Source organism: Giraffa tippelskirchi, chromosome 12 (assembly GCF_054371585.1).
Source record: "Giraffa tippelskirchi isolate mGirTip1 chromosome 12, T2T-mGirTip1v1.2.pri, whole genome shotgun sequence".
Taxonomy (NCBI): domain Eukaryota; kingdom Metazoa; phylum Chordata; class Mammalia; order Artiodactyla; family Giraffidae; genus Giraffa; species Giraffa tippelskirchi.
Window position 1 is genome coordinate 45,765,412 of NC_137286.1, and position 27,648 is coordinate 45,793,059.

General features: G+C 48.6%; 1 protein-coding gene across 1 annotated transcript in view; it reads left to right on the forward strand.

Moving 5' to 3' along the window:
* The first annotated feature begins 816 nt into the window (after positions 1-816).
* Positions 817-27,648, forward strand: part of ANPEP (alanyl aminopeptidase, membrane) — a 42,977-nt gene continuing 16,145 nt past the window's right edge. The window contains exons 1-6 of the mRNA XM_081547104.1: positions 817-1,031; positions 2,147-2,230; positions 3,234-3,363; positions 3,464-3,525; positions 6,553-6,763; positions 26,489-27,459. Coding sequence (XP_081403230.1) covers positions 26,855-27,459 — 605 coding nt within the window. The 5' untranslated portion in view covers positions 817-1,031; positions 2,147-2,230; positions 3,234-3,363; ... (1 more) ...; positions 6,553-6,763; positions 26,489-26,854. The remainder of the gene's footprint in view (positions 1,032-2,146; positions 2,231-3,233; positions 3,364-3,463; positions 3,526-6,552; positions 6,764-26,488; positions 27,460-27,648) is intronic.

The following is a 27,648-nucleotide window of genomic DNA, read 5'->3' on the forward strand; positions in this document are numbered from 1 at the left end:
CGCTGAGCTAGTGGGGAAGAGACACCACCGCCCACCACATTGCATGCAGTGGGTTGTCCTAGGGATTAGCAGTTAATCCAGAACCCTGTACACAGCTGGTGGGAAACTGGTGGAATCCACTGGAGTTAGTGCATGCTTATCCTATGACTCACTGACGCCAAGCAAATGTTCATGTCCTCTGGAAGACGGGGACAAAAAAATGCACTATGTGTAATCACCAAAAACTGGGTATAACCAGATGCCCACGAAGAAGGGAATACATGGGCCCTTCCTGGCGGTCCAGTGGTTAAGACTCCACACTTCCAACGCTGGGAGCGCAAGTTCTGTCCCTCGTCGAGGAACTAAGATCCCACATGCCTCATGGGCAAAAAACCAAAACATAAAAAAACAGAAGCAATATTGCAACAAATTCAATAGAGATTTAAAAAGTGGTCCACATTAAAAAAAAAAAAAAACTTTAAAAAAGGGAATACATGAATAAATAAGTACCCTGGAATACTACAAAGCCACAAGAAAGAACTACAACTACATATAACAAGGTGGAGATATCTAAGAAACACAACACCAAGCATAGAAAGCTAGGCCGAAAACCACGTAGGTTGTATGGGTTCATTTATTGCCACTTCAAACACAGGAAAAATGGATGTATGGTTTTAGAAGCTGGGACAGTGGGTGTCGGCCTAGAAAGAGAAGAAGGGGCCGGGGTGGGGTTCCTGGTGCTGAGAATGCTCATTTTCTTCAGCTGGGTGCTCTTTGTGAAGCTTCACTGAAGTTCCTCATTTATGATTTGGGGTTTTTTTTTGTATTTTTCTCTAGGCTTGATATACTTCTATTAAAAAAAAATAACATACAGGGCTTCCCTGGTGGCTCAGTGGTAGAGTCCACATGTCAATGCAGGAGACATGGGTTAGATCCCCAACGTAGGAGGATTCCACATGCTGAAGAGCAACTAAACCCACGTGAAACTACTGAGGCTGTGCTCTAGAGCCCGGGATCTGTAACTACTGAACTCACGCGCCCTAGAGCCCATGGTATGAAGAGAAGCAACCGCATGAGAAATCAGTGCACTGAAATTACAGTAGACCCCAATCCCTGAAACTAGAGAAAAAAAAAAATCCACACTGCAACAGAGACCCAACACAACCAAAAAATAAAATTATTAACAATGGTAACATACAGGTTTAAAAAAAAAAAAAAGAATTTGTCCCTAGGAAGCACTGAGGATAGTGCCCATAGTGTGAGCTGAATAAATGTTAGGTCATTGTTGCTAGCATCGTCCTAGTCACCAGTTGGTCTTTCTCCCACCTACCACACCATCCTCTTAGACTAGAAGAGACCCCTGTGTTTTCAACTCTCAAATCCATCTGTAGACAGAGCTGGTGCCGCAAGTTTAGGGGTTTGAGCTTGTTTGTAGGTGGTGGGGAAAGATCTCCTGGATCAATGCCACCCAGTCACTCATCAAGGAATCAGCCGCTTCGTGCAGAGTCTGGAAGGCTAGAGAGAGTGATAACTGGGCACACCAAAGGCTTACAGGTAGCTGAGGACAGGAGTGGAGGCTGAGATCTGGGAGGTGACTGAGAGCTGGGGCCTCAGAGGCAAGGAATAGGTTGGAGGCCATCCTGAGGACAGCAGGAAATCTGGGAGGGGGTGGTTTTGTGTGTGTGTGTGTGTGTGTGTGTGTGTGTGTGTGTGTGTTGGGCACGGGGGAGGTGTATGTATCCCATTTTACTCTGGCTTCAGTGAGGAGAATGAATGAATGAAAAAGAGACCTGATCAGAAAGAGCGGGGCAAGAGGGAGGGATTATGAAAGGGCATGAGAAAACTTTTGAGGTGACAGATATGTTTCTTATATTAATTGTGGAGATGGTTACATGAACATACATGTGTCAGAACTTATGGACTTATGTTGTTATTATTATTGACTGGGCCATGTGGCATGTGGTATCAGTTCCCTGACCAGGGATCAAATCCACACTCTGCACTGGAAGAGCGGACTCTTAACCACCGGACCATCAGGGAAGTCCAGAACTTACAGACTTTATATATAGTTTGTTGTATGTCAGGTATACCTCAGTAAACGGTTTTTAAGGAAAATCCAACTCTGCTAGACTAGAATTCTAATAAAATTCTTATCCTTATTTTACAGATGAGGAAAATGAGCCTCTTTGGGATTAAATTACTTGCTGAGGGTCGCTCAGCTCTTACAGGCTGGATCCAGAGTTTGAACCAGGTGTGCCCGAATTCAGAACCTGTGCCTTTTAATCCCGAAGGAGTCTGAGTGGCAGGCCAAGGGCCCAGCAGTGAGAGCCCCCAGGTCTGAATACAGCCCACCTACGGAACCCCAGAGACAGCCCCTGCTTAAACACAGTGTTCCCCAAGAGCCCCCTCGTTGGGGAGGTAGGCAGATGCCGGGCCCCACAGTTTTCAGAGCAGCCCCACGTCTCCTGGGAGAGTGGGCACAACATGGCAGCGGCGGGGTTCTGGAGCCGACTGGTACCCACTTGGGAGGGCTGACTTAAACGTTCAGGAATTTCACGAATCAGTTGCTAAGCATAGCCGTTATTTTCTTCCCCATCAATCGGAATATAAACCAGACATGCAGAACACTCCGCATAACCCCAAACAAGTTTTAATTTTCCCTTGCTAAAAGTTACCACCCAGGAGGAATTCAATAAGCATTTGTTGAATTGAAAAACAGAGAAATTTTAAAACTCTGAATTTTAGTAATTTTTTTTTACTTTCTCACTTACTGGACCAAAAAAAGGAGAAGAAGGAAGGCTAGTAGAGAACAGTATCTTCAGATAGTCCTGTATCATTTCCACTTTGATACCCTCTGGTTATCATCAGGACAACTAGAGTAAGTTAGGGCTGCTTCTGCAGAAATGTCAGCTCCCAGTGACCACTTGATACTTTGGTGATCTAATGGTCCTCAGTCCATTCAACACAGGAATTCTGCCATAGAATTCCCACAGTCTGAAGAGAGATGGAATATTAGAAGTTTGCTACAGAGTTAAAGGAAATTAAAGGAAAGCAAAGAAGTGTTTATGCAACCAAACAGCCAAAGGAGTCCTTTAGAGTCAGTATTTCCAGATAGCAGGAAAACATAGCCATGATCAAAAATTAAATTATATATGTTTACAATTAATTCAAATATGTAAAATGCAAAGGTCATAATACTCAAAACTCATGACCTCCTAATTATGTTCCCACTTCTTTTTTTTTTTTTTTCCCAGAGTTTGGAAACCTGTAGCAAAGATGGAAGGGTCTGGGTTTGTAACAAATGATAAAAATGGCTGTAGAGGGAGTGACTGGATGGAATACTTGCCCAGGTGGGAGTCCCTAGAACTGACAGCAGCAGTGATGGTAAGCCAGGACTAGCTGCCACCACCGCCTGTGTTCCCATTTCTTCTGTGTGTGATTGGCTACGCAGTGGCTCACCCTGCCTGTGCCGCCCGGTTCACAGCACATGCCCAGCGTCTTGGATCAGCTGAACATCATCAATGGCATCCTCTTCATTCCTCTCTGGTGAGGCCCCACTTGGACATCAGTCTGTACTTTCTTGGACTTTTTTAACTGTATTAGTTGGCATGGCTTGAATTGAGAAGTATACCCCGTGGGAAGGAGTTCTTCGTGAATCCTTATAGAAATACTCTGCATAATTGGGCAAACACAGATCTGTAATCTTTTTTCCCTTAAGGCACAAAGTTGTAGCAAACCATGCATGTAGGTATTCTTCTCCTGCACTGAATCTGCCTTGGAGATCATTTCATGTCAGTATGTAAAGAGCTAGTGGTAAAGAACCCGGCTGCCAATGCGGGAGGTGTAAGAGACACGGATTCGATCCCTGGGTGAGGAAGATCCCCGGGAGAAGGGGATGGCAGCCCACTCCAACATTCTCGCCTAGAGAATTCCATGGACAGAGGAGGCTGGCGGGCTACAGTCCATGGTGTTGCAAAGAGTCAGACACAACTGAAGTGACCTAGCACACACGTGTGTGATTTGCTACATTTTATTCAGCCCTTCTCTGTTATGTTCCCACTTCTGACCAGTATTCATGCTCTTTCAGTTCTGTGCACCATCATGTCTATTAGGTAGAGACCGTCTCTTCCCAACTCCTCTTCCTTTGGTAGCTTGAATTCATTCTGACCGGAAGGATTATTTACACCCTAGAGATGGGAAGGGGCTTCCCTTGTGGCTCAGCTAGTAAAGAATCCACCTGCAATGCACGAGACCTGGGTTCAGTCCCTAGGTTGGGAAGATCCCCTGGAGAAGGAAAAGGCTACCCACTCCAGTATTTTGGCCTGGAGAATTCCATGGACTGTGTAGAGATGCTGCGGCTGCTAAGTCGCATCAGTCGTGTCCGACTCTGTGCGACCCCATAGATGGCAGCCCAACAGGCTCCCCTGTCCCTGGGATTCTCCAGGCAAGAATACTGAAGTGGGTTGCCATTTCCTTCTCCAATGCATGAAAGTGAAAAGTGAAAGTGAAGTCGCTCAGTCGTGTCCGACTCTTCACGACCCCATGGACTGTAGCCTACCAGGCTCCTCCGTCCATGGGATTTTCCAGGCAAGAGTACTGGAGTGGGTTGCCATTGCCTTCTCCGGTGTAGAGATGGGAAGAAGCTAAATCAACACTAACCCCTCAAGCACCCCACATCCCCCTCACCTGTGGATTGTTAAAACATTTAATCATCACATCACTGAGCCCTAGGGTCTTGGTCAGGAGGCTCAGGTCTGGGGTTGAAGGGAGAGGCAAGCCCAGACAGAGACTGGAAGCCCTGGGCTGCCTGTAAGGACAGTGATAAAATGGTTATCATGCCTAGAGCCCAGCCACCTGATCAGTTTTTCATGTATTCCCTCACTTAATCCTTACCACAACCCCGAGAGGTAAAGTGCTATTACTACCTGCAGAGAAGTTTCTTGCCCAGCTAATGAGTGTCATGTCTAGTCAAAACTATGGTTTTTCCAGTAGTCATGTACGGATGTGAGAGTTGGACCATAAAGAGAGTTGAACACTGAAAAATTGATGCTTTCGAACTATGGTGTTGGAGAAGACTCTTGAGAGTCCCTTGGACTGCAAGGAGATGAAACCAGTCAATCCTAAAGGAAAGTAGTCCTGAATATTCATTGGAAAGACTGATGCTAAAGCTCCAATACTTTGGCCACCTGATGCAAAGAGCAGAGTCATTGGAAAAGACCCTGATTCTAGGAAAGATTGAAGGCAGGAGGAGAAGGGGACAACGGAGGATGAGATGGTTGGATGGCATCATAAACTCAATGGACATGAGTTTAAGCAAACTCTGGGAGATAGGAAAGGACAGGGAAGCCTGGCGTGCTGCAGTCCATGGGGTTGCAAAGAGTCAGAAATGACTGAGTGACTGAACAACAATAAGTGTCACAGCCCAGTTACAAAGCCTGATCCTCACCTGCCGCTGTCCACACAGCCCACCCCCTGCAAGTATCAGTGTTGGACGCAGGGTCTGGGCTGACCCTTTCCTGAAACCTCCAGCCGGGTGCAGACAGGAGCCTGGTGTAGGCTCCAGTGACCTCTAGTCCCATAGCCCCACTTCTCCTGTGGATAGCCTGTCTTGGGGGCCACATTTTGTGCAGATCTAAGTACTAGGGAGAGGACAGACCCGTTTCCCATAACTAAGGCCAAGGTCAGGTTGACTTCTTTCGGAAACAGCTTGGGCCTCGAGGAAGGTGTGGGTGGGGTGGGGCGTTGTGGCGGAGGCCCCACAGCCTCCTGAGGGCTCTGAAGAGGAGAAATTCCAGAACGTTGAAGCCTGAGGGGCCTCTCAGATTCTCCTCTTCATGTGTGAGGAAAGTGAAGGCCTGGGAGTGGAAAGGTCCCAGGGGCTGAGAAGGGGCCGACTGTCCAGTGTCTGGGGCTTCAGAGAAGGAAGTTCAAGAGAAGGTCTCAGGCTGCCAGAGCAAGAAGAGGAAGCCCTGGGGGCCAGAAAGGTTGGAGCAGGTCTCCCACGGGCTGTGAAGGTTATGGGTGGGGAGGATGCCTGCGACTTTCCCTCTGGTGCTGGGTGTGTGTGGGAGGTGGGGGGAAGGCTGTGGGGCAGGGCTGGGGATGAGCGGTGGGTGAGCTTCAGGTGAGCCACGTGGGGAGTAGACGGGGGCTGGCCTGGAAGAGACTGGGGTTCGGGGCTGAGGAAGGCCTCAGGACACTGCTGAGTGTACTGGGTTCAGTGATGTCCCCCCAAGAGATATGTCCAAGCTCTAATCTCTGGAAACTGTTCATGTGACCTTATTTGGAAAAAAGGGAATTTGATGTAATTATATGGGCATCCCTCACGGCTCAGATGGTAAAGAATCTGTCTGCAGTACAGGAGACCCCAGTTTGATCCCTGGGTCGGGAAGATCCCCTGGAGTAGAAAACGTCAACCCACTCCAGTATTCCTGCCTGGAGAATTCCATGGATAGAGGAGCCTGGTGGGCTACGTTCCATAGGGTCGAAAAGAGGCGGACTTGACTGAAGCGACTTAGTACACACGACGTAATTAAGTTAGTTATCTAAATGAGATTATCTTGGATTATTCAGATGAACCCTACATCCAATGACAAGTGTCCTTATAAGAGATACGCAGAGTTGAGGGCCTTGTGAGCCGAGGCAGAGACTGGAGTGAGACAACCACAGGCCAAAGACCACCTGGAGGCACCAGAGTCTGGACAAGCCACGGAAGCACCCTTCCCGAGCCTTCGGAGGGAGCACTGCTGACACTGTGATTTCAGACTGGTCACTCTCCAGATCTGTGAGTAATGCACTACTGTTGTTTTCAGCCACCCAGTGTGTGGAGATTTGTCACAGAAGCCCATGGAAACCATCAGTAGGGGGTGAAAACGGGCAGTTACAGAGGTTCACCCACTGCACAGGGAAAGGAGACTCACAGATCGGCAGGTGGAAGGCAGTGGGTGCAGGCTGGGGGTGCAGAAGGAAGGCCTGCAGAAGGGGATGGATGGAAAAGACTGTGGGTGGGACATGGGCAGAAGTTTGGCGCTCTCAGAGTGGATGGGAGAGTCAGGGTCCAGGAGGGAACTCAGGAAAAGGGCACTTTCAGGAGACGGAAGGGGCTGGGAAGAGATGCCGGCGGGCTGGCCGAGAAGGCGGAAGGGGAAATCCCCTCGGAGCTGAGCGTTTCTAGAGGAGGAGGCTGACGTGCCCAAAGGAGAGTCACAGCCAGAGGAGGCATGGGCCATGCCAAGTGTGCCAAAGACATCAAGTGGGCCCTGCACAGACATCACCACGGGGGGAAATCATTACTGAGGCCTCCCGTGGGCCGGACGTCAGTAAACACCACGCACAGCTTTTGAGTAACTCTCACAACAGCTCTACAAGAGGCTCTTCCCATTTTACAGACGAGGAAGGTAAAGGCCAGGCTAAGTAAACACCCAAGATAGTTGCCTAGCTTATATCAGACCCTGACTGGAAACCACGTATCTGCCTGTAAAGCTGACCTCCTTTCGAGCACTCTGTCCTGCCCCTGGGGGGCTTCTGGGGGCAGCCTGTGGCCAGGGCATGGAGGGTGGAGGTGGAGAGGGAGCCCTAGGCTGGGAGCCTGCCTCCCTGCCCTCCTGGCCTGTCCCTCCCTTCTCACCCCTCCTCAGGGACCTCTGCGCCTCCCCCTAGCTTCCCAGTCCATCCTGTCCCTTCCACGCCTGGGACCCCGCTGGGCTCCACAACAACAATAGGCTCTTTAGGCTCTTTCCCACTTCCGGTCTTGCCCAGACAGTCTGCTCTAAAAGCTGCTCTTTGTCCTTTTTTTTTTTTTTCCAAAAAATGTGTTTTTGATCAATTTTATAATAAAACCCAAACTGAATTCTTGCAAACAACAGCAACAAGAAATAATAAAAGAAAAAAAATATTCTCAGCTCCAAGAAGTGCTGACTCCAGCACCATTCTCCCCAGCCCAAGCGACACTCTGGTTCCCTCCCCTCTCATCCCCAAAACCCAACTTCCCCCAACCCCAGCTTCCAACCTATCCATAGTTGGAAAAACCCAAGGGAACTTTTTGGCCAACCCAATACTTTGTTTAAATGGCACTCTATGGACACTCTGGCCTTTTTCTCTTTTTTTTTCTTTCCGTAACAACGAATTCTGCAATAACCTCCTCCTCCACATCTTTTGAGTTCTGGTTGTGTTTCCCCTGGGTTTGGGATAAATTCTGCCAAAGCAGAGTCACTAGGTCAAAGGGGATATACATGTGAATTGTTAATTTATTGCTGTTCAGTCGCTAAGTCGTGTCTGATTCTTTGCCACCCCCATGGACTGAAGCACACCAGGCTCCTCTGTCCTTCACTATCTCCTGGAGTTTGCTCAAATTCATGTCCTTTGAGTCGGTGATGCTATCTAACCATCTCATCTTCTACTACCCATTTCTCCTTTTGCTGTCAATCTTCCCCAGCATCAGAGTCTTTTCCAATGAGTTGGCTCTTTGCATTAGGTGGCCAAATTGTGAATAGGTCTTGCCATTTTGCTTTCTCAGATGGTCAGAGCATTTCCCAAGAGCTCCAAAAGCATATGAAAATGTGAGTTCCCCACATCCTGGCTAGCTCTAGATGCTATCGATAGTCTAAACCTTTGCCAGTATCATGGGCAAAAAATGACATCTCATTGTTTCGAAATTGTATTTCCTGGATATAACTAAGGTAGATCATCTTTTCATGTGACGGTTGGCCTTTTTTATTTCCTCTTCTATGAGTTTTGCCAGTTTTCAATTGTGGTGTCCTTGTTTTTAAAGATCAACTTGTAGGAACTTTTTTGAACATTATTGACATGAATTCTTTGTTGTATATGTTGCAAGTATTATAGTCCAGTGTAACAATTGTCTTTTGCCATACAAGTTTGTATATACTTGAATGATTTTTAACTCTATTACAAGATATAATGATGATATAATAAACTCTCAATGTAGCTACTTTTAAGCTCCAATAGTGATTAAGATAAGGGTAATACATTTTCCCCCAGTATGAAGTTTTCCTGTTGACATTGCTTGCGGTGGTTTTTGCATTGCAGAGATTTTTTGCTTCTGTGGAGTCAAATTTCTGTCTTTCCTTTTGTGGCTTCTAAGCTTTATATAATATATACTTAGAAAAGTCTTCCTACTCCACAATTATTAATAAAACAGATTCTTCTAGTCCTTCTAAAACATGATTTATTACTTTGTAAAAGATGGCGTGGTATTTTTTTTCACATGGAGAACCATAATTTATTTAACCAATCCTCAACTACTGAACATTAATTTATTTCTGTTTTCCCGCTCTTCTTTTTCCCTGGCCGCACCTCTCCTGGGTTGGTGGGGTGGGGATCTTTCCCAAACTGGAATTAAACCTGGGCCCCCTGTGGTGGAAATGTGGAGTTTTAACCACTGGACTGCCAGGGAAGTCCTCCCCTATTTTTTTAAAAAAATTTTTTTACTTACTTATTTTTGGCTGCCTCAGGTCTTAAGTTGCTGTGCACAGGCTCTCAAGTTGTGGCACAAAGGCTTAGCTGCCCCAAGGCATGTGGGATCTAGTTCCCGGACCAGGGATGGAACCAGAGTCCCCTGCATTGGAAGGTGGATTCTTAATCACTAGACCACTAAGGAAGTCCCACCCCTATTTTAAATCATGCTGTATTGAGCCACCAGCCCTGACTTTCCTCACCTCACCTGGATTATTTCAAAGCAAACCCCAAACATCAAATCATTTCATTCATAAACATAAAAGTTGAAACATTTTTATATCATAAAATCTATTAATCCTCTGACCTTCCTGTCTTGTACTTCTAATTTTATTTATATTTTGAATAGTCAGCTTATTCACATGGTTCAACACTGAAAAGGACAAAAGGATATATTGAAAAATTTGTTTCCCACCCTGTTCTCTAGGTGCTCTGTGCCCACCTGCAAAAAAATCAGTTTGCAGTTTCTTATGTATCTAAAGAGCCATTATACACATTATGTAAAGTGAATTGTGTGCTTTTTCCCTTTTACAATACAATTGATAAACTACTTGAACAATAGTCTGCACCCAGCTTTTATTACTTAACAACATGTCTTTTTGTTTTCTTTTTAGAGATGGCATGTCATATTTAATTGGTAGCATTGTTACTTTCATAAAGGAGAGACATAAAATAATGTTACATAAAATAATTGTGTGCCTTACAATCTAGACTATCTTAGAATCAATTAAATAGCATATTTCTTCCCTCCTTCCCTTTTATGTATTTTTCTTTATATATATATATTGTATTGAGTTGCTTCCTTGATGGCTCAGACAGTAAAAAAGCTGCCTGCCTTGTAGGAGACCCAGGTTCAATCCCTGGGTCAGGAAGATCCCCTGGAGAAAGGAATGGCAACACACTCTAGTATTCTTGCCTAGAGAATTCCATGGACAGAGGAGCCTAGCAGGCTACAGTTAATGGGGGTCACAAAGAGTCTGACACGACTGAGCGACTAATACTCACACACTTTTAGTTGGCTTGCAATGTTTCAGGTACACAGCGAGGTAATTCAGTTATACATACGCACATATACTATTGTTGAGATTATTTTCCATTATAGGTGATTATAAGATATTGACTACAGTTCCCTGTGCTATACGGTAAACCTCTGTTGCTCTTAACAACATGCCTTGAAAATGGTTCTGTAGGTAGCATCCTAGTTCTTTCTTGTAGCTAAGTATTACATTCCATTACATATAGCTACATATTACATTCTGTTACATATAGCTATATAGTACATTCCATTGCATGGACATACAAGAAGAATTCAGTTAGCCCATCTCTACTGGTGGAATAGAGGTCCTTCCCAGCTACAGTCACTGCTGCAGTGAAAATCCTTATACCATCTGTCCCTGTGTTGCTTGTGTGTGAGAATATCCGTAGGATTCGTTTCCAGGAGTGGAAGTGCTGAGTCAAAGGGACCTGTGTTTAGATGTTGAATAAATATTACCAAATTGCCTCTATCGAGTTGAGCCAGTTTACACACCAGCCAGCAGTGAGGAGGCGTGGCTGTGTATGTGTGTGGGTGCTTGTTCTCTTCCCACTCTTGCCAATATATGGTGCTTCCAAGCTTTATCCCTGCTGGGCTGATAAGTGAAGAATAGTATCTTTGGAGACAATCTTTACTTTTTATTTATTTATTTTTTTAACCATGCCACAAGGCATGTGGGATCTTAGGTCCCTGACCAAGGATTGAACCCTTGCTCCCTGCAGTGGAAAGCCCTGGAGCCCTAACCACTGGACCACCAGGAAATTCCCGTGGAGATACTCTTTTTAATGAGTTATTGAGCATCTCTTTACATCTTTAAGGGCCCATTGAAATTTCTCCCTTTCCATCACCATTAACTGTTTCTTCATATTCTTTGCCTATTTTCCTCCATTTGGTTCATTTTAAAAAGATTTGTGGGGGAGTTCTCTGGTGGTCCAGTGGCTAAGGCTCCTTACTCCAAATGCAGGGGGCTCAGGTTCCATCCCTGCTCAGGGAATTAGATCTTGCATGCAGCAACTAAGAGATCCCACGTGTCACATAAGATCCAGCACAGCCAGATAAATTCATTAAATGAATTTTTTTAACCATTAAAAAAAATTATTTGTGGGGGCTCTTCACATATTAGAGAAATCTGCCCTTTGCCTATGTTATGAGTTGCAGTTTTCCCCTCAGGTTTAAAGTTTTCCTTGGATTTTGCTTGTGGTGGTTTTTTGCAGAAAAAAAAAAATTGTTTTGGTAGTCAAATTTATCAATCTTTTCTTTTCAGGCTTCAGGTTTTGTATAATATTATAAAGGACTTCCATACTCCGGGATTAAAAGAAAATTTTCCCATGGTTTCATTCAGTAGTTATAAAATATGATTTGTTTTTCATGATGGGAGAGTATTTCATCATATGGGAAGACCATAATTTACTCAACCAATCACCGATAGCTGAATATTTGGGCTATTCCTGATTTTTTCTGAACTATAAATAAAACTGCAGTAAAATACTTTTCCATAAATATTCTATTGCACTAGGCTAAATTCCTGAAAGTGACCTTCATTTCCATCCCCAAACTGCCCTCCAGAAAGTCAATCTGCCCTTCTGCCACAGTGGCTTGTGTACTACTCTCAAAATGCTCTCAGAGCCTTCAGTCAGAGAGGCAAGGACCCCGAATGGAAGATGCTCTCCATATGGCCTCATTGAGCCTTTCTTTGTCTTGTCAGCCATAGAGGAGATTATGTCAAATATGCTAGAGGAGGAGCCCAGGCAGCATGAGACTGGAGGGAGAGGAGGAAACCCCAAAGTAACGGCAAGAGGGACTTCCCTGGTGATCCAAGGGCTAGACTCCATGCTTCCAATGTAGGGGGCCCACGGTTCAATCCCTGGTCAGGTAATTAGATCCCACATTCTGCAACTATAAAGATCTGATCTCTTTGGCTTCCCTGGTGGCTCATTGGTAAAGATTCCACCAGCCAGTGCAGGAGACATGGGTTCAATCCCTGGTCTAGGAAGATCCCACAAGCCTTGGAGCAACTAAGTCTGTGTCATCACAACTACTGAGCTTGTGCTCTAGAACCTGGGAGTCACAGCTACTGCAACAGCTACAGAGCCCATGCACTGCAACTACTGAAGCATGCATGCCCTAGAGCCTTTGTTCTGCAACAAAGAGAAGCCACAGCAATGAGAAGCCCGAGCACCACAACTGTAGAGTAGCTTGCTGCAACAGGAGAAAAGCCCAGGCAGCAACGAAGACCCAGCACAGCCAAAACTAAAGACAAATATATATATATATATATATATATATATATATATATACAAAAGATCTGATCCCGCATGCTGCAACTAAGATGTGGTACAGCCAAACAAACAAACAAAAGAGCTGCTAGAGTCTTACTCAGAGCAGACTTATTCTTATTTTACATAAAATTCTACTCTCCAATAAACCTGTGATTCGGTTTTAAGACCACAGAAACAAATTAGAAAGGGGAAGCAAGGTTGCTACTTACAGCATCTTAGCCCACTGTGCTGTTTCTAAAGGAAGAGCAAGTGCAAGGGAGTCAAAAAGCAACCACTTTGGGCCATGTGGTGCAGGGCTAAACTGTCCTACAGATTTCGGTAATGGATGAGGAAGTCGATTAGATTGGGTGCTCTCTAAATTTGCTCTTAAACCTGAGATTCTGGAAGGTGTCTTGAACGTTGTGGTTGGCAGAATGTTGTGGTTGCCCCATCCGCAAAGACGCCCTTGTCCTAATTCCTGTATTCTCTGAATATGCTTTGCTATATGGCAAAGAGGAATTAAAACCGCAGATGAAATTAAAATGGGGTAATCAGCTAATCTTAAGATAGGGAGAAACCTTGGATTATCGGAGTGGACAAAATGTAATCACAAGGAGCCTCTAAAGTAGATGCAGGAGGGGAAAAAATGAATTGATGTCAGAGTAATACAATGACAGAAAGACTGGGTGGGCCACTGCTGACTTTGAAAATGGTAGGGTGCCACAAGCCAAGGAATGTGGGTACCCAGAAGAGGTTCTGTAGCACGTCCAGAAGGAAGCCCTGTGGACACCCTTGAATATACATAGCCTGATGAGATCCATTTTGGACTTCACTTACAAAACTAAAATAATAAGTGCGTTGTTTTAAATTTGTGTTAATTTGTTACAACAGCCATAAGGAAAAAGTACAAATATCATCTGATACTGCCCAGTTAAAAGATGCCCAGGGAAGAGGAGTGCCTTGCCTCTGGATGCTCAGCCTGTAAGGAAGCAGCATATCCTGACTCTGGTCTGGCTTTTTTCTTTTTTGCCAGATCCTGCAGCTTCTCTGCCTTCCTAATGATGAGTCCCAGGTATCAGGAAAGTTAAATTGTGTGCTGCAGAGATTCAATTATCCCGACCGGCCATCTCCATGGGGATGCCCGGTTTGTTTTTTCAATGAGTGGGGCTCCCCCTCCCCTCGCCCCAATTCGAAGGGTGGGCCTCTGTGCCCTTCCCCCAGGGGCAGATGCTGTCCAGATGTGGGCGGGGGCGGCGCCCTGGGGCTGCGGCCACGGCGGGACTGTTTGGGGGGCAGGGGAAGGGCAGTGGTTGTGGAAGCTGGAGACCTGGGGAACCGAAGAGCAATTCCAGAGTCGGCGGGCCGGCCGTCGGGGGAGCAGCTTCCCTCGGGGGGCTCCGGGGAGGCTGCGGGCAGGCAGAGGAGGAGTCCCGGCGGAGCTGCGGGCCGGCAGGGGTTAACCTGGGAGTAGTAGTCGGGTCAGGTTACTTCCCTTTAAAAAGAAGAGGAAAGGAGGAGTCAGGCCCTGGTGGGCAGTGTCCGTGGCTGGTCCGGCTCGTCCATCGGGGGAGAAGGCTCGGAGCCGGCCAGGGTCGGGTGCCTGGCGGCCGCAGGCAAGTCGAGCGCGGTGCCGAGGGGACCGGGTGCGCGGAGGGGCCGCGGGGCGCAGCCGGGCTGAGGCAGGGACCTCGATGCAAGCGCGCGCAGGACTCCGACGTCCCTGCCGACGCCACCTTCCCAGACCGGCACACTGAGGTCCAAGGCGAAGGAGAGAGACGCCTCTAGGATCGCGCCGCCAGGATGGTCCCGCAGCGGGCCTGTCAACCGGTCGGGGGGTCGCCCCTTGGAGAGATGGCCCCCAGGGTGGCGAGCGCGGCTGCTGGCGCCTCTGGGGGTGGACCGACGGAGAGAGACCACTGGTGCAGCGGACTCAGCCCTGGGTGGGGTGGGGACAAAACGTGGTGGCGAGCGTGGTGACTGTGAGGCTCAGCCGCTCAGACTCGAAGTGGGCGGGGCGGAGCCAAAGATGCGCGGGGTCCTGGCCAAGGCTTGGGGGTCTGTCTACACAGCCCCCAGAGGGGGAGGAGGACCGGGGTCAAGACTCCAGCAGGATATCCCCTTAGCTAGCCTTGGACGTCTTGCCTTCGTTCAGAGCCCTCCACCCGACTACTATTTTAAAGGGAATTCCTAATTTTTAGTGAAAGTTGCTCAGTCGTGTCCGACTCTTTGCGACCTCATGGACTATACAGTCTGTGGTATTCTCCAGGCCAGAATATACTGGAGCAGGTAGCCTTTCCCTTCTCCAGGGGGTCTTCCCAGCCCAGGTCTCCTGCACTGCAGGCAGATTCTTTACCAGCTAAGACATTCCCCTGCTCCTTACAACACCACCACTGGGATGAGGGTTTTCCCATGCACAGGAACAGAGTGCTTGCTCCCGCCCTCCCCTGGAGCAGAGGTGATCAGTGTTCCTACGGCTATCAGCATTTGTTCTGTTGAGGGGCTTCCAGGTAGAGCCAGTGGGGTCCTAACCCTGCACCTCCCAGCCCCCCAGCAGTGCGGTGGGTCAGGGTGCCCAGGTGGGTCATGCCTTGGGTTTTGTGACTTGAATCCTCCTCCTCCTCTCTTCATCCCAGCCCAGGGCAAGGTGCTAGTTACTGGAATCCGTGGGACAGTCAGGCAGTGTGGCTGGCTGATCAGAACGCTGTTCTCAGTCAGACCTGAAGTCTGAAGCTGGCTTAGTCCCTGAGTCTCCCAATGACCTGGACATCTCTGGGTCCTGCTTTATTCACCTGTAAAAGAGGAGTGTGGGCCTTCCCAGGTGGAGCAAGTGGTAAAGAATCTGCCTGCCAATGCAGGAGACAGCAAGAGATGACAGTTTGATCCCTGGGTCAGGAAGATCCCTTGGAGTAGATAATAGTAACCCTCTCCAGTATTCTTGCCTGGAGAATTCCATGGACAAAGGAGCCTGGCGGGCTACAGAACATGGGGTCGCAAAGACTCGGACACTACTGAATGACACAGCACACACACTCACACACACACATACAAACACACACAGTGTATGTCTGAAAGAGGAGTCTTGGAGCAGATGGGCCCTCCAGTTGACTGTGATTAAAGAGTTGGCTGTAGACATGTGAGGTGGGGGAGGGGAACAATGGGGGCCCGGCCAAGAGGAAGTGGGAGTGGGCCTTGGATCTGTCAGAGACCCCCTCCCCACACACTGGGGGCAGGGGAGGTGGGGAAAGCAGGGTGACTTGCCCAACTCTGGCAGTAGGCTGGCATCCTCCCCTAGCCCACCTCCCTAAAGACTATGAGTGGAAGGAAGCTTAGCCCAGAGAGCTGCTGCCACTTCACAGAGAAACAGGCTCAGCTATGTGAGGCAGCCCAGCCCCTGCCCCATGATTTCCCCTGAGTCTGCTAGAGAGTGGGGCGTCAGCTCCTCCCCACTTCCACCACCCTTAGGCCAAGTTTTCCAGCCCCTTTGCTACGGGAGTTTTATTGCTAAGCATTCTGAGAAGAAAGGTTGGGGTCCCCACGTGGGAAGGTAGCAGTCTCCCCAGTATTTGAGTTGGGCCTAGTTCCTGGGTCTCTGCCTCTGGTGGAAGACCAGGACCCCATGCTGGGGATTCTTCCAGAATCTGGGAAGGATGGTGTGGATGGTGGGCCAGCTGCTCACACGGAGCCCCCTGAGTGCCTTCTTTCACACAGGCCACCAGCCATCACCTCCAGCCTGGGCCCAGGCCTGGGTGTCTGTCATCAGAGACGCTGCAGTGTTTCTCAGCTGCAACCTGGAGGAGACAGCAAGAGACAAGAGTTTGATCCCTGGGTCAGGAAGATCCCTTGGAGTAGATAATGGTAACCCTCTCCAGTATTCTTGCCTGGAGAATTCCATGGACAAAGGAGCCTGGCGGGCTACAGAACATGGGGTCGCAAAGACTCGGACACTACTGAATGACACAGCACACACTCACACACACACATACAAACACACACAGTGTATGTCTGAAAGAGGAGTCCACAGGGTCCCCTACAGCGGCCTGAGTCTGGGAGCACCACCCTCCCCTTCTGATAAGAAGTTCCAATTTCTAGAGCCCCCGCAGCTCCCCATCCTGGTCTGGGGGCAGGGAGTTGCTGGCCGCTTTGTAGAGCCCCCAAGCTGACTTCCACCAGATTCCCAGTCTCTCCTTGCAACAGCTACTCCTGCCCCATGTCCCTTAGCATGCCTATAAAATTCAGAAGAAGGGACACACAGTTCCCCTAAAAGATGATCAGATCTTTCTTCCTGCCTGGCCTTCTTTATATTCTGTCCTGTGTTGTCATGCTGAAAGGTGTATGTATCCTCCTGAGGTCTTTTAACCCTCTGGGGCACTGCACAGTACGAAATGTAGGGGCTGTATGAGAGGATGCTTTCGGGAGGCGTGTATAATCCAGCAATAGAATCTGCCGCAACTGGCTGTGTGACCTTGGGCAAGTCACTTAACTTTGGTTTTTTTTTTTTTTTTGTCACTTAACTTTGTGCTGTGGTTTCCTCAAGAGCCAGTGGTGGTGATTATCCTGGTGGTGATTGTCTGAGTTCGGTCACACAGAAGGGAGTTTTCCAGGCAGGATCCACAGCCCAGAAAGGCCCTTCCAAGGCTGGTGTACTTCCTTCCACCCACTCCATGCGGTCCCTGTCTCTCCTTTGCTCCTGAGTGCCCTGCATTGGCTTCCAGAGGTCAAAACAGGAGCTGACTTCCTATGGGGGCCTTCTGTGGTTCTCACAGGATGGACAAGGTCCAAGGCTCCCAGAGGAAGCACCCTGGGGGGCTGGCCTAGGCCCAGGCTCCTGCAGCTGTGGGTGGAGACCTCAGAAGCCTGGGAGAAAGCCAGGAGCCTCAGGGGCCAGAAAGTGCCTGCACTGGGGCTCCAGCCTCATTCCTGCTCTTCACTATCTTCTCCTTCAGAGCAGATAGCTGGCCTTCAGGTTTTTCCGTCACTCCCAGCCTGCCCAGCCCTGCAGCTAAAGGGGAGGCGGGGGGAGGTGTTAAGTGAGCCCGAGCAGCAGCTTACCCCAGGACCCGGTGGTCTGGGAGGGAGCCTGGGCTACACAGTTGTTTGCCTGACTTCTGGTCCTGGTTTTCCCCACCACAGTCCCTCCCAGGCTCCTGGCGTTTTCATGTTTGAATAGAAAGTAACTTGCCCTCCCATATCTGAGATAAAGCTGTGTCTTCCGTAGGAGTGGCTATGCCTCAAATATTCTCTAACATGCGTTGTTAGCCTTTTTTTTTTTTTAATTTAAAACTTTTGTTCTCTGGACCAAAGCATAATCAGGTTAGAAATATATAAACCCACAGGTAGAAAGGCAGCTTTGGTTGAGCCGGGCGGGGGACTCGGCTTCCTCCCCATCCAGAGATAAATAGTAAAAGAGATGCACACATCTCCTCATTGGCAGAAAGCTGCTTCTACTCCAAAGACCCTCTGCACATGACGCCTCCCCGGAATCGTATGGGATGGAGCAGTGATTCCCAAAGTGAGCGCAGCTGAACAAAATGATTTTGGTGGCTACCTGGATGAATAATTTTTATTTATTTATTCATTTTTAATAATTCTATTTCTCTTTGGCTGTGCTGGGTCTTCGTTGCTGCGTGGGCTTTTCTCTAGTTGCAGCGAGTGGCGGCTATTCTCTAGTTGTGGTTTGTGAGCTTCTCATTGCAGTGGCTTCTCTTGTGGAGAACGGGCTCTAGGACACAAGGGCTTCAGGAGCTGCAACGCCTGGGCCCTAGAGCACAGGTCAGTAGTTGTGGCATGGGGGCTTAGTTGCTTCGTGGCATGTGGGAGTCTTCCCAGATCAGGGATCAAACCTGTGTCTCCTGCATTTGGCAAGTGGATTCTTTACCACTGAGCCACCAGGAAAGCCCCTTTATTAATTTTTTAATTTTTATTTTGTAAATAATTTTCCTTTTTCAAAGCAACCCCATCTGTGGTACTTTGTTACAACAGCCTGAGCTGACTAGTACATCAACTTTATTTTCATTTATTTATTTTAGTACTTATTTGGCTACGCCGGGTCCCAGCTGCAGCACACGGGATCTTCAGTCTTTGTTGTGCTGTGTGAGATCTTCAGTTACGGCCTGCGAATTCCTAGTTGCAGCATACGGGCTCTAGTTCCCCGACTGGGAATGCAACCTGGGCCCCCTATGTTGGGAGCACGCAGTCTTAGCCACTAGACCAGCAGGGAAGTCCCTCGTTGTCTCATTGCTGCATCTGTTCCATGAGCATGTTGTGTTACCTGCCTGCTGTGTACCAGGTGCTTGCTGGTGTGGAAGATTCTACCCTCATGGCACTGAGTCTTGGGGGCGCTGGGAGGGCTTCCTTGGGGTAGCATCACTGAAGTGAGCTTCCTGGATGAGTGGGTGGCAGGTGAAGGAAAGACACAAGCTTTCCAGGCCCAAAGAGCAGCTTGGGGTAGGGGTGAAGGGTGGAGGAGGGAAGAGATGGTGGGCTCAAGAAACCAGAAGAGGCCAGTGGGGCAGAACAACAGGGGGCAAAGGCTTGAGATGAGACCAGAGACTCACTGGAAGCTAGATCATACTGGACCTATAGGCCATGGCAAGGAGTGTGGACCTTGTCATTCATTCAGCCAACACTGGGCTTCTCCCCTGTGCTAGGCATGGAGCAGTCTACAAAGTCATGGCACCGTTGAGGTACCTCTGTCTAGTGAGAAGCTTTTGAACAGCATAGACGGCCTTTTCTTAAGTTCTGTGATAGAAATGTGACCCAGAGGCCAGGGAAACACCAGGGGAGAGGAGCTGCCTCTGCTTGAGAAGGCAGTGACAATTTGACCTGGGTTTTGAAGGATGAATAGGAGTTTGACAGGAAAGAGAGGAAAGGCATTCCCAGCAGTGAAAGCAGGCACAGAGGTATGAAAAATCCAGGGAGTTTGGGAGAAATGCCAACAACTGCAGTCACACTGGGCACCGGAAAGAGGAAAGGCCAGAAGGTCAAGCCCACAGAAGGTTTTCAGGCTTGAGCCAGAGCTGAGCTTTTGTCCTCCAGGCAGTGAGGAAAGGGACACCAGGGGCAAGCAGGAGGGGAGGATCTCTCTGCCAGGTTGTGTGGGCAGGTTGGGTGACAGGAGAGGAGAGCGTGGTTATTGCTACCCAGTGTGGTATGGCCATGGCCATGCGCGGGCTGTGGCGGGGACTGGGAGAGAGATCTCTTTTTATTATCAAAGAAGGTGGGGACTGTGGAGCTTGCCCCTCTCTGTGCCCCCAGACTGGGCTGGCACAGTGCCCAGAAAAGGGACCTCTCATTCCAGGGCAATGGGCTGCCTGCTGCGCCAACTTTGAAGACCAGAGGCCCTTTCCAAAAGAGTAAGGATTCCAGCCAGCTGGGCCCATGGGCTGTGTCCAAAGCAAACAGGAAAAGGCCATGGTGGGCCAGGCAGGGCCTCTTTCTTTGTTTGGAGTCGGGAACAGGCCAAGCAGGCTTGTGTGTCTCTCTGCTGCAAAGGTGGGAGCAGGCTGCAGGCCCTACAGAGTGAAACTTGTTGCGGGGGGAATACATGGCCCTGGGTGCCAGCCTTCAAGGGCACAAAAAAGCTGGCTTTCCTTGGCAAATTCTAGCCCTGATGGAGCGAGATGGGGAGCACATACTTCTCTCTCTCTCGATCATCCTCAGGGGCCGCTGTTCACTCGGTCACAGTGCCCAAGCTGGAGCCCTCCCTCGGGGACTTGGCTTCCCACTCTTGCCCCTTGGTCATCAGCCCAGGCCTAATTGGGGTGGCTGCGGGTCACTGCAGTGGAAAGTCCACATCGCCCAGACCAGGGCCCCAGGGGCATGTCTCCAGAGAGAAGGAGGGAAGTGCTCACTGCTCAGAGCACCCTCGAGCCCAAACATGGGCACCTGGGATTCCCCCGAAGACTCTATCCTGTACTCAGACCCTGGCCAGATGACAGGTGGCAGTCATTCAGTCTCCCAGGGATCCTGGATGAATTAACCTATGAATATATTCAACCCACTCATGCATTTGTTTACCAAGCCTCCAGGCAAGCTCAGGGGATGGCCAGCCCAAGCCAGGGCAGGGAGTGGCAGAGGAACAAGGTCCTCAAGGAGCTGATGAAGGAGGCAGACTCAAGCCCTGAGATGCATCTGGCCCGAGCAAGAGTCTTGCCTGTCTGCCATGGTTGGAGGAGGGCTCAGAGAAGGAGCAGACTATTCTCCCAGGACAAAGTGGGAGTGGAGACCGGGGTGGAGATGGGCTACAGAGACTCCAATAAGGAGTGACTCCTGAATAGACTTACTCATTCACCCATGCACCAATCCCTGCCTGTGTGCATTCACTTCAGTTCAGTTCATTTCAGTCACTCAGTCGTGTCCGACTCTTTGCGACCCCATGGACTACAGTACGTCAGCCCTCCCTGTCCATCACCAACTCCTGGAGTTTACTCAAACTCATGTCCATTGAGTTGGTGATGCCATCCAAACATCTCATCTTCTGTGGTCCCCTTCTCCTCTCGCCTTCAATCTTTCCCAGCATCAGGGTCTTTTCAAATAACTCAGTTCTTTGCATCAGGTAGCCAAAGTATTGGGAGTATCAGCTTCAGCATCAGTTCTTCCAATGAATATTCAGGACTGATCTTTAGGATGGACTGGTTGGATCTCCTTGCAGTCCAAGGGACTCCCAAGAGTCTTCTCCAACACCACAGTTCAAAAGCATCAATTCTTCGGTGCTCAGCTTTTTTCATAGTCCAACTCTCACATCCATACATGACTACTGGAAAAACCATAGCCTTGACTAGACAGACCTGTGTTGGCAAAGTAATGTCTCTGCTTTTTAATATACTGTCTAGGTTGGTCATAACTTTTCTTCCAAGGAGTAAGCGTCTTTTAAGTTCATGGCTGCAGTCACCATCTGCAGTGATTTTGGAGCCCGCCCAAAAAAGTCTGTCACTGTTTCCACTGTTTCCCCATCTATTTGCCATGAAGTGATGGGACCAGATGCCATGATCTTAGTTTTCTGAATGTTGAGCTTTAAGCCAACTTTTTCACTCTCCTCTTTCACTTTCATTAAGAGGCTTTTAAGTTCTTCTCCACTTTCTGCCATAAGGGTGGTGTCATCCACATATCTGAGGTTATTGATATTTCTCCCGGCAATCTTGATTCTGGCTTGTGCTTCATCCCCCCCAGCATTTCTCATGATGTACTCTGCATAAAAGGTAAATAAGCAGAGTGACAATATGTAGCCTTGATGTACTCCTTTCCCAATTTGGAACCAGTCTGTTGTTGCATGTTCAGTTCTAACTGTTGCTTCCTGACCTGCATACAGATTTCTCAAGAGGCAGGCCAGGTGGTTTGGTATTCCCATCTGTTTCAGAATTTTCCATAGTTTGTGGTGATCTGCACAAAGGCTTTGGCATAGTCAATAAAGCAGAAATAGATGTTTTTCTGGAACTCTCTTGCTTTTTCGATGATCCAACAGATGTTGGCAATTTGATCTCTGGTTCCTCTGCCTTTTCTAAAATCAGCTTGAACATCTGGAAGTTCACAGTTCACGTACTGTTGAAGCCTGGCTTGGAGAATTTTGAGCATTACTTTGCTAGCGTTTGAGATGAGTGCAATTGTGTGGTAGTTTGAACATTCCTTGGCATTGCCTTTCTTTGGGATTGGAATGAAAACTGACCTTTTCCAGTCCTGTGGCCACTGCTGAGTTTTCAAAATTTGCTGGCATATTGAGTGCATCACTTTCACAGCATCATCTTTTAGGATATGAAATAGCTCAACTGGAATTCCATCACCTCCACTAGCTTTGTTCATAGTGATGCTTCCTAAGGCCCACTTGACTTCACATTCCAAGATGTCTGGCTCTAGATGACTGATCATACCATCATGATTATCTTTGTCATGAAGATCTTTTTTGTATAGTTCTTCTATGTATTCTTGTTACCTCTTCTTAATATCTTCTGGTTCTGTTAGGTCCATACCATTTCTGTCCTTTATTGAGCCCATCTTTGCATGAAATAGTCCCTTGGTATCTCTAATTTTCTTGAAGAAATCTCTAGTCTTTCCCATTCTATTGTTTTCCTCTATTTCTTTGCACTGATCACTGAGGAAAGCTTTCTTATCTCTCCTTGCTATTCTTTGGAACTCTGCATTCAGATGGGTTTATCTTTCCTTTTCTCTTTTGCTTTTCGCTTCTCTTCTTTTCCCAGCTATTTGTAAGGCCTCCTCAGACAGCCATTTTGCTTTTTTGCATTTCTTTTTCTTGTGGATGGTGTTGATCCCTGTCTCCTGTACAATGTCAGGAACCTCCGTCCATATTTCTTCAGGCGCTCTGTCTATCAGATCTAATCCCTTGAATCTATTTCTCACTTCTACTGTATAATCATAAGGGATTTGATGTAGGTTATACCTGAATGGTCTAGTGGTTTTCCCTACTTTCTTCAATTTAAGTCTGAATTTGGCAATAAGGAGTTCATGATCTGAGCCACAGTCAGCTCTCAGTCTTGTTTTTGCTGACTGAATAGAGCTTCTCCATCTTTGGATGCAAAGAATGTAATCAATCTGATTTTGGTATTGACCATCTGATGATGTCCATGTGTAGAGTCTTCTCTTGTGTTGTTGGAAGAGGGTGTTTGCTATGACCAGTGCATTTCCTTGGCAAAACTCTGTTAGCCTGTGATCTGGTTTGTTTTGTACTCCAAGGCCAAATTTGCCTGTTACTCCAGGTGTTTCTTGACTTCCCACTTTTGCATTCCAGTCCCCTATAATGAAAAAGACATCTTTTTTGGGTGTTAGTTCTAGAAGGTCTTGAAGGTCTTCATAGAACTGTTCAACTTCAGCTTCTTCAGCGTTACCAGTTGGGGCATAGACTTGGATTACAGTGATATTGAATGGTTTGCCTTGGAAATAAACAGAGATCATTCTGTCGTTTTTGAGATTGCATCCAAATACTGCATTTCGGACTCTTTTGTTGACTATGATGGCTACTCTATTTCTTCTAAGGGATTCTTGCCCACAGTAGTAGATATAATGGTCACTGGAGAAGGCAATGGCACCCCACTCCAGTACTCTTGCCTGGAAAATCCCATGGACGGAGGAGCCTGGCAGGCTGCAGTCCATGGGGTCACTGAGTTGGACACGACTGAGCGACTCCACTTTCACTTTTCACTTTCATACCCTGGAGAAGGAAATGGCAACCCACTCCAGTACTCTTGCCTGGAGAATCCCAGGGACGGAGGAGCCTGGTGGGCTGCCATCTGTGGGGTCGCACAGAGTCGGACACAACTGACGCGACTTAGCAGCAGCAGCAGCATCTGAGTTAAATTCGCCCATTTCAGTCCATTTTAGTTCGCTGATTCCTAAAATGTCGACATTCACTCTTGCCATCTCCTGTTTGACCACTTCCAATTTGCTTTGATTCATGGCCCTGACATTCTAGGTTCCTATGCAATATTGCTCTTTGCAGCATTGAACTTTGCTTCTGTCACCAGTCACATCCACAACTGGGTGTTGTCTTTGCTTTGGCTCCATTTCTTCATTCTTTCTGGAGTTATTTCTCCATTGATCTCCAGGAGCATATTGGTCACCTACTGACCTGAGGAGTTCATCTTTCAGTGTCCTATCTTTTTGCCTTTTCATACTGTTCATGGGGTTCTCAGTTAAGAAATTTGTATTGAGGACTTCCCTGGTGGTCCAGTGGTGAAGAATCCACCTGCCAATGCAGGGTGCACAGGTTTGATCCCTGGTCTGGGGAGATCCCACATGCCGTGGAGCAACTAAGCCCATGTGCCATGACTACTTAGCCCATGCTCTAGAGCCCGTGCTCCACAATGAGACAAGCCAACTAGAGAGCAGCCCCCGCTCTCTGCAGCTAGAGAAGGCCCGTCTGAAGCAATGAAGACCCAGGGCAGCCAAAAATAAATAAATAAAAATTTTAAACTATACATTAAAAAAAACCAAATATGTATTGAGTGACTACTACATGCCTGACACCATGCCAATGAGCAGAAGCAGCCATGGACTGCTCTCACGGGGGTCTGCTGGTGGTGGGGGTGGGTCACTCAGGTCATCACCACACAGATCAAATGGAAAACTATGCTGAGTTTTAGGGCTTTGAAGAGAAGTTTGTGGTTCTCAGGAGCTTGACCTGGTCAGGGATGCCAGGGTATCTTCTCTGAGAAAGATTTGAAGAATAAATAGGGAGTAATCAGGGCAAGAATGGGGGGAAGATGATCCAAGCAGAGGGAACTGCACGTGCAAAGGTCCTGTGGTAGATGAGCTGGACGAAGGCCAGATTGGCTGGAGTTCCACAGAAGAGGGGAGTGTGGTGAGAATGAGGTCAGGCAGTCAGCCAGCTGACAGCACTTGACTTGTGGATATCATTAGAAGATTTGGTCTGAATTCTGAGAGCAGAAGGACACTGTTAAGCGGTGGTGCAAAATGATTCAATTTATGTAGCAAACTGGTTTTGTTGTTGTTGTTCAGTCAATAAGTTGTGTCTGACTCTTTGCAACCCCATGGACTGCAGCACACCAGGCTTCCCCGTCCTTCACTGTCTCCCAGAGCTTGCTCAAACTCATGTCCATTGAGTCAGTGATGCCATCCAACCATCGCATGTTCTGTCATCCCCTTCTCCTTCTGCCTTCAATCTTTCCCAGCATCAGGGTCTTTTCCAGTGAGTTGGCTCTTTGCATCAGATGGCCAAAGAGCACATGAAGCTTCAGCTTCAGCAGCGGTCCTTCCAATGAAAATTCAGGGTTTGAGGGGTCCAGATGTTAGCAAGGAGTCCTTGAGAGCCTAGCAGTGTCCATATAGACAATGAGAATGGCTTTGACCCAGGATACGGTGAGACCGGGGGGCAGGGTGAGTTGAATGTTGGGATGAGGATCAGGCAGTGTTGAAGTCTGAGAAACTGGGCTGGTGGATGGGAGGGGTGACAATGAACATCATATTCCTGTAAGAACATATTATATTGAGTATGATAAGTAATATGTTCATTTCTCCCAGGGATAGAATGGTTGACTTCTGGGAAGAAAGAACAAAGGACTTTCAGGTTCTACTGCAGTGTGTTTGCTCAATCACTCACTTATGTCTGATTCTTTGCGACTCCTTGGACTGTAGCCCACCAGGCTCCTCTGTCCATGGGATTTCCCAGGCAGGGATACTGGAGTGGGTTGCCATTTCCTCCTCCAAGGAGTCCTCCTGACCCAGGGTTTGAACCCATGTCTCTTGCATCTCCTGCATTGGCAGGAAGATTCTTTACCGCTGAGCCACCTAGGAAGCCCTCTACTATAGTGATGGTGTTTAATATGTTTTCTCATTAAATCTGTTCAACAAACCTGAGAAATAAATTCTAACGTGTGTATGAAGAAAGGAGTCTCAGAAAGGTAAAATTACCTGCCCAAGGTCATGGCTGGGAAGAGGTTAAGCCTCCACCAGCCTCCTCTCTTTAAAAAAAAAAAAGGCAAAACAACTTAATTTCATTCTACTCAGTGTGCTGATAATTGAGAGGAAAGTTTTTGGCAAGAAGGGAAAGGGAGGGGACCTGGAAGAACTGCTTGCTCTGGAAGAATGCAACGGAGGCTGAGACCATGGCTCTGGGGCGCCCCGGGCCCCCGTCCAACCACAGGGGTGACCAACTTGCTCTTGACCCAAGCCGGAAGCCGACTCTCCCTTTCTCTCCACCTCCCACCTCCTGCCCGCGGGAAGTCCTCCTAACCTCCTGGGTCTAACCTCCATCCTCTTATTTCTGTGCCCACTGTCTCAGCTCGCAGGCACATCCAAGCCACCTGGCTGCTACCTCTCCCCGCTGGCTGCCTGCCTGCCCTTCAGCCCTCGGTGGGGCTCCTAGGCGGCCTGTAACTGGATACCGGGACACCGATTCCTCCCTTCAGGCACCCCCCCCACCCCGAGCTGCACTCTACGCACCCTGTTTCTGGATCTGCTCTTGGAAACCTGGATAGAGCGTGTTTCCACTCAGCCCAGTGACCTTCGCCTTTCTGAGCCCTGGTTAATTTTTGCCCAGTCTTTGCAGGCTCTGGGGCCCCTCCCCTTTGGGGATATAAGCCTGGCCTGAGGCTGCCCTGTTCCCTGCCTGTTCCTGAGCCTCCCGAGCTCCCTCCCCGTCCTCACCATGGCCAAAGGATTCTACATTTCCAAGGCCCTGGGCATCCTGGCCATTCTCCTGGGTGTGGCAGCCGTGGCCACCATCATTGCTCTGTCTGTGGTGTACTCCCAGGAGAAGAACAAGAATGCCGAGCGTGGCACTGCGGTCCCCACGAGCCCCACAGGCCCCACAACCACCTCGGCCACCACCGTGGACCAGAGCAAGCCGTGGAACCGATACCGCCTCCCCACAACCCTCTTGCCCGACTCCTACAAGGTGACGCTGAGGCCCTACCTCACTCCCAACGAGAATGGCCTGTATATCTTCACGGGCTCAAGCACCGTCCGCTTCGTCTGCAAGGAGTCCACGGACGTCATCATCATCCACAGCAAGAAGCTCAACTACACCTACCACGATGGGCATTTGGTGGCCCTGACGGGTGTGGGGGACGCTCAGGCCCCCGAAATTGACAGGACTGAGCTGGTGGTGTTCACTGAGTACCTGGTGGTGCACCTCAAGAGCTCGCTGGAGGTGGGCAAGATGTACGAGATGGAGACTATCTTTCAGGGGGAGCTGGCCGACGACCTGGCGGGCTTCTACCGCAGCGAGTACATGGACGGCAGTGTCAAAAAGTAAGTCAGAGGTGGGTCTGCCAAGTGGGGGCGGATCCTAGACGCCGGGGCAGAGCGGGATCCTGGGGGCCAAGGAAGGGCTTGGATTCGGAACCTTTGAATGTTCCAAAGCCCTTGGCTGGCCCATTGCTCCACCCAGAGCTCCCAAGACAATCAGCCATTTCCCCGAGCCCCCCTTCCACCACCACC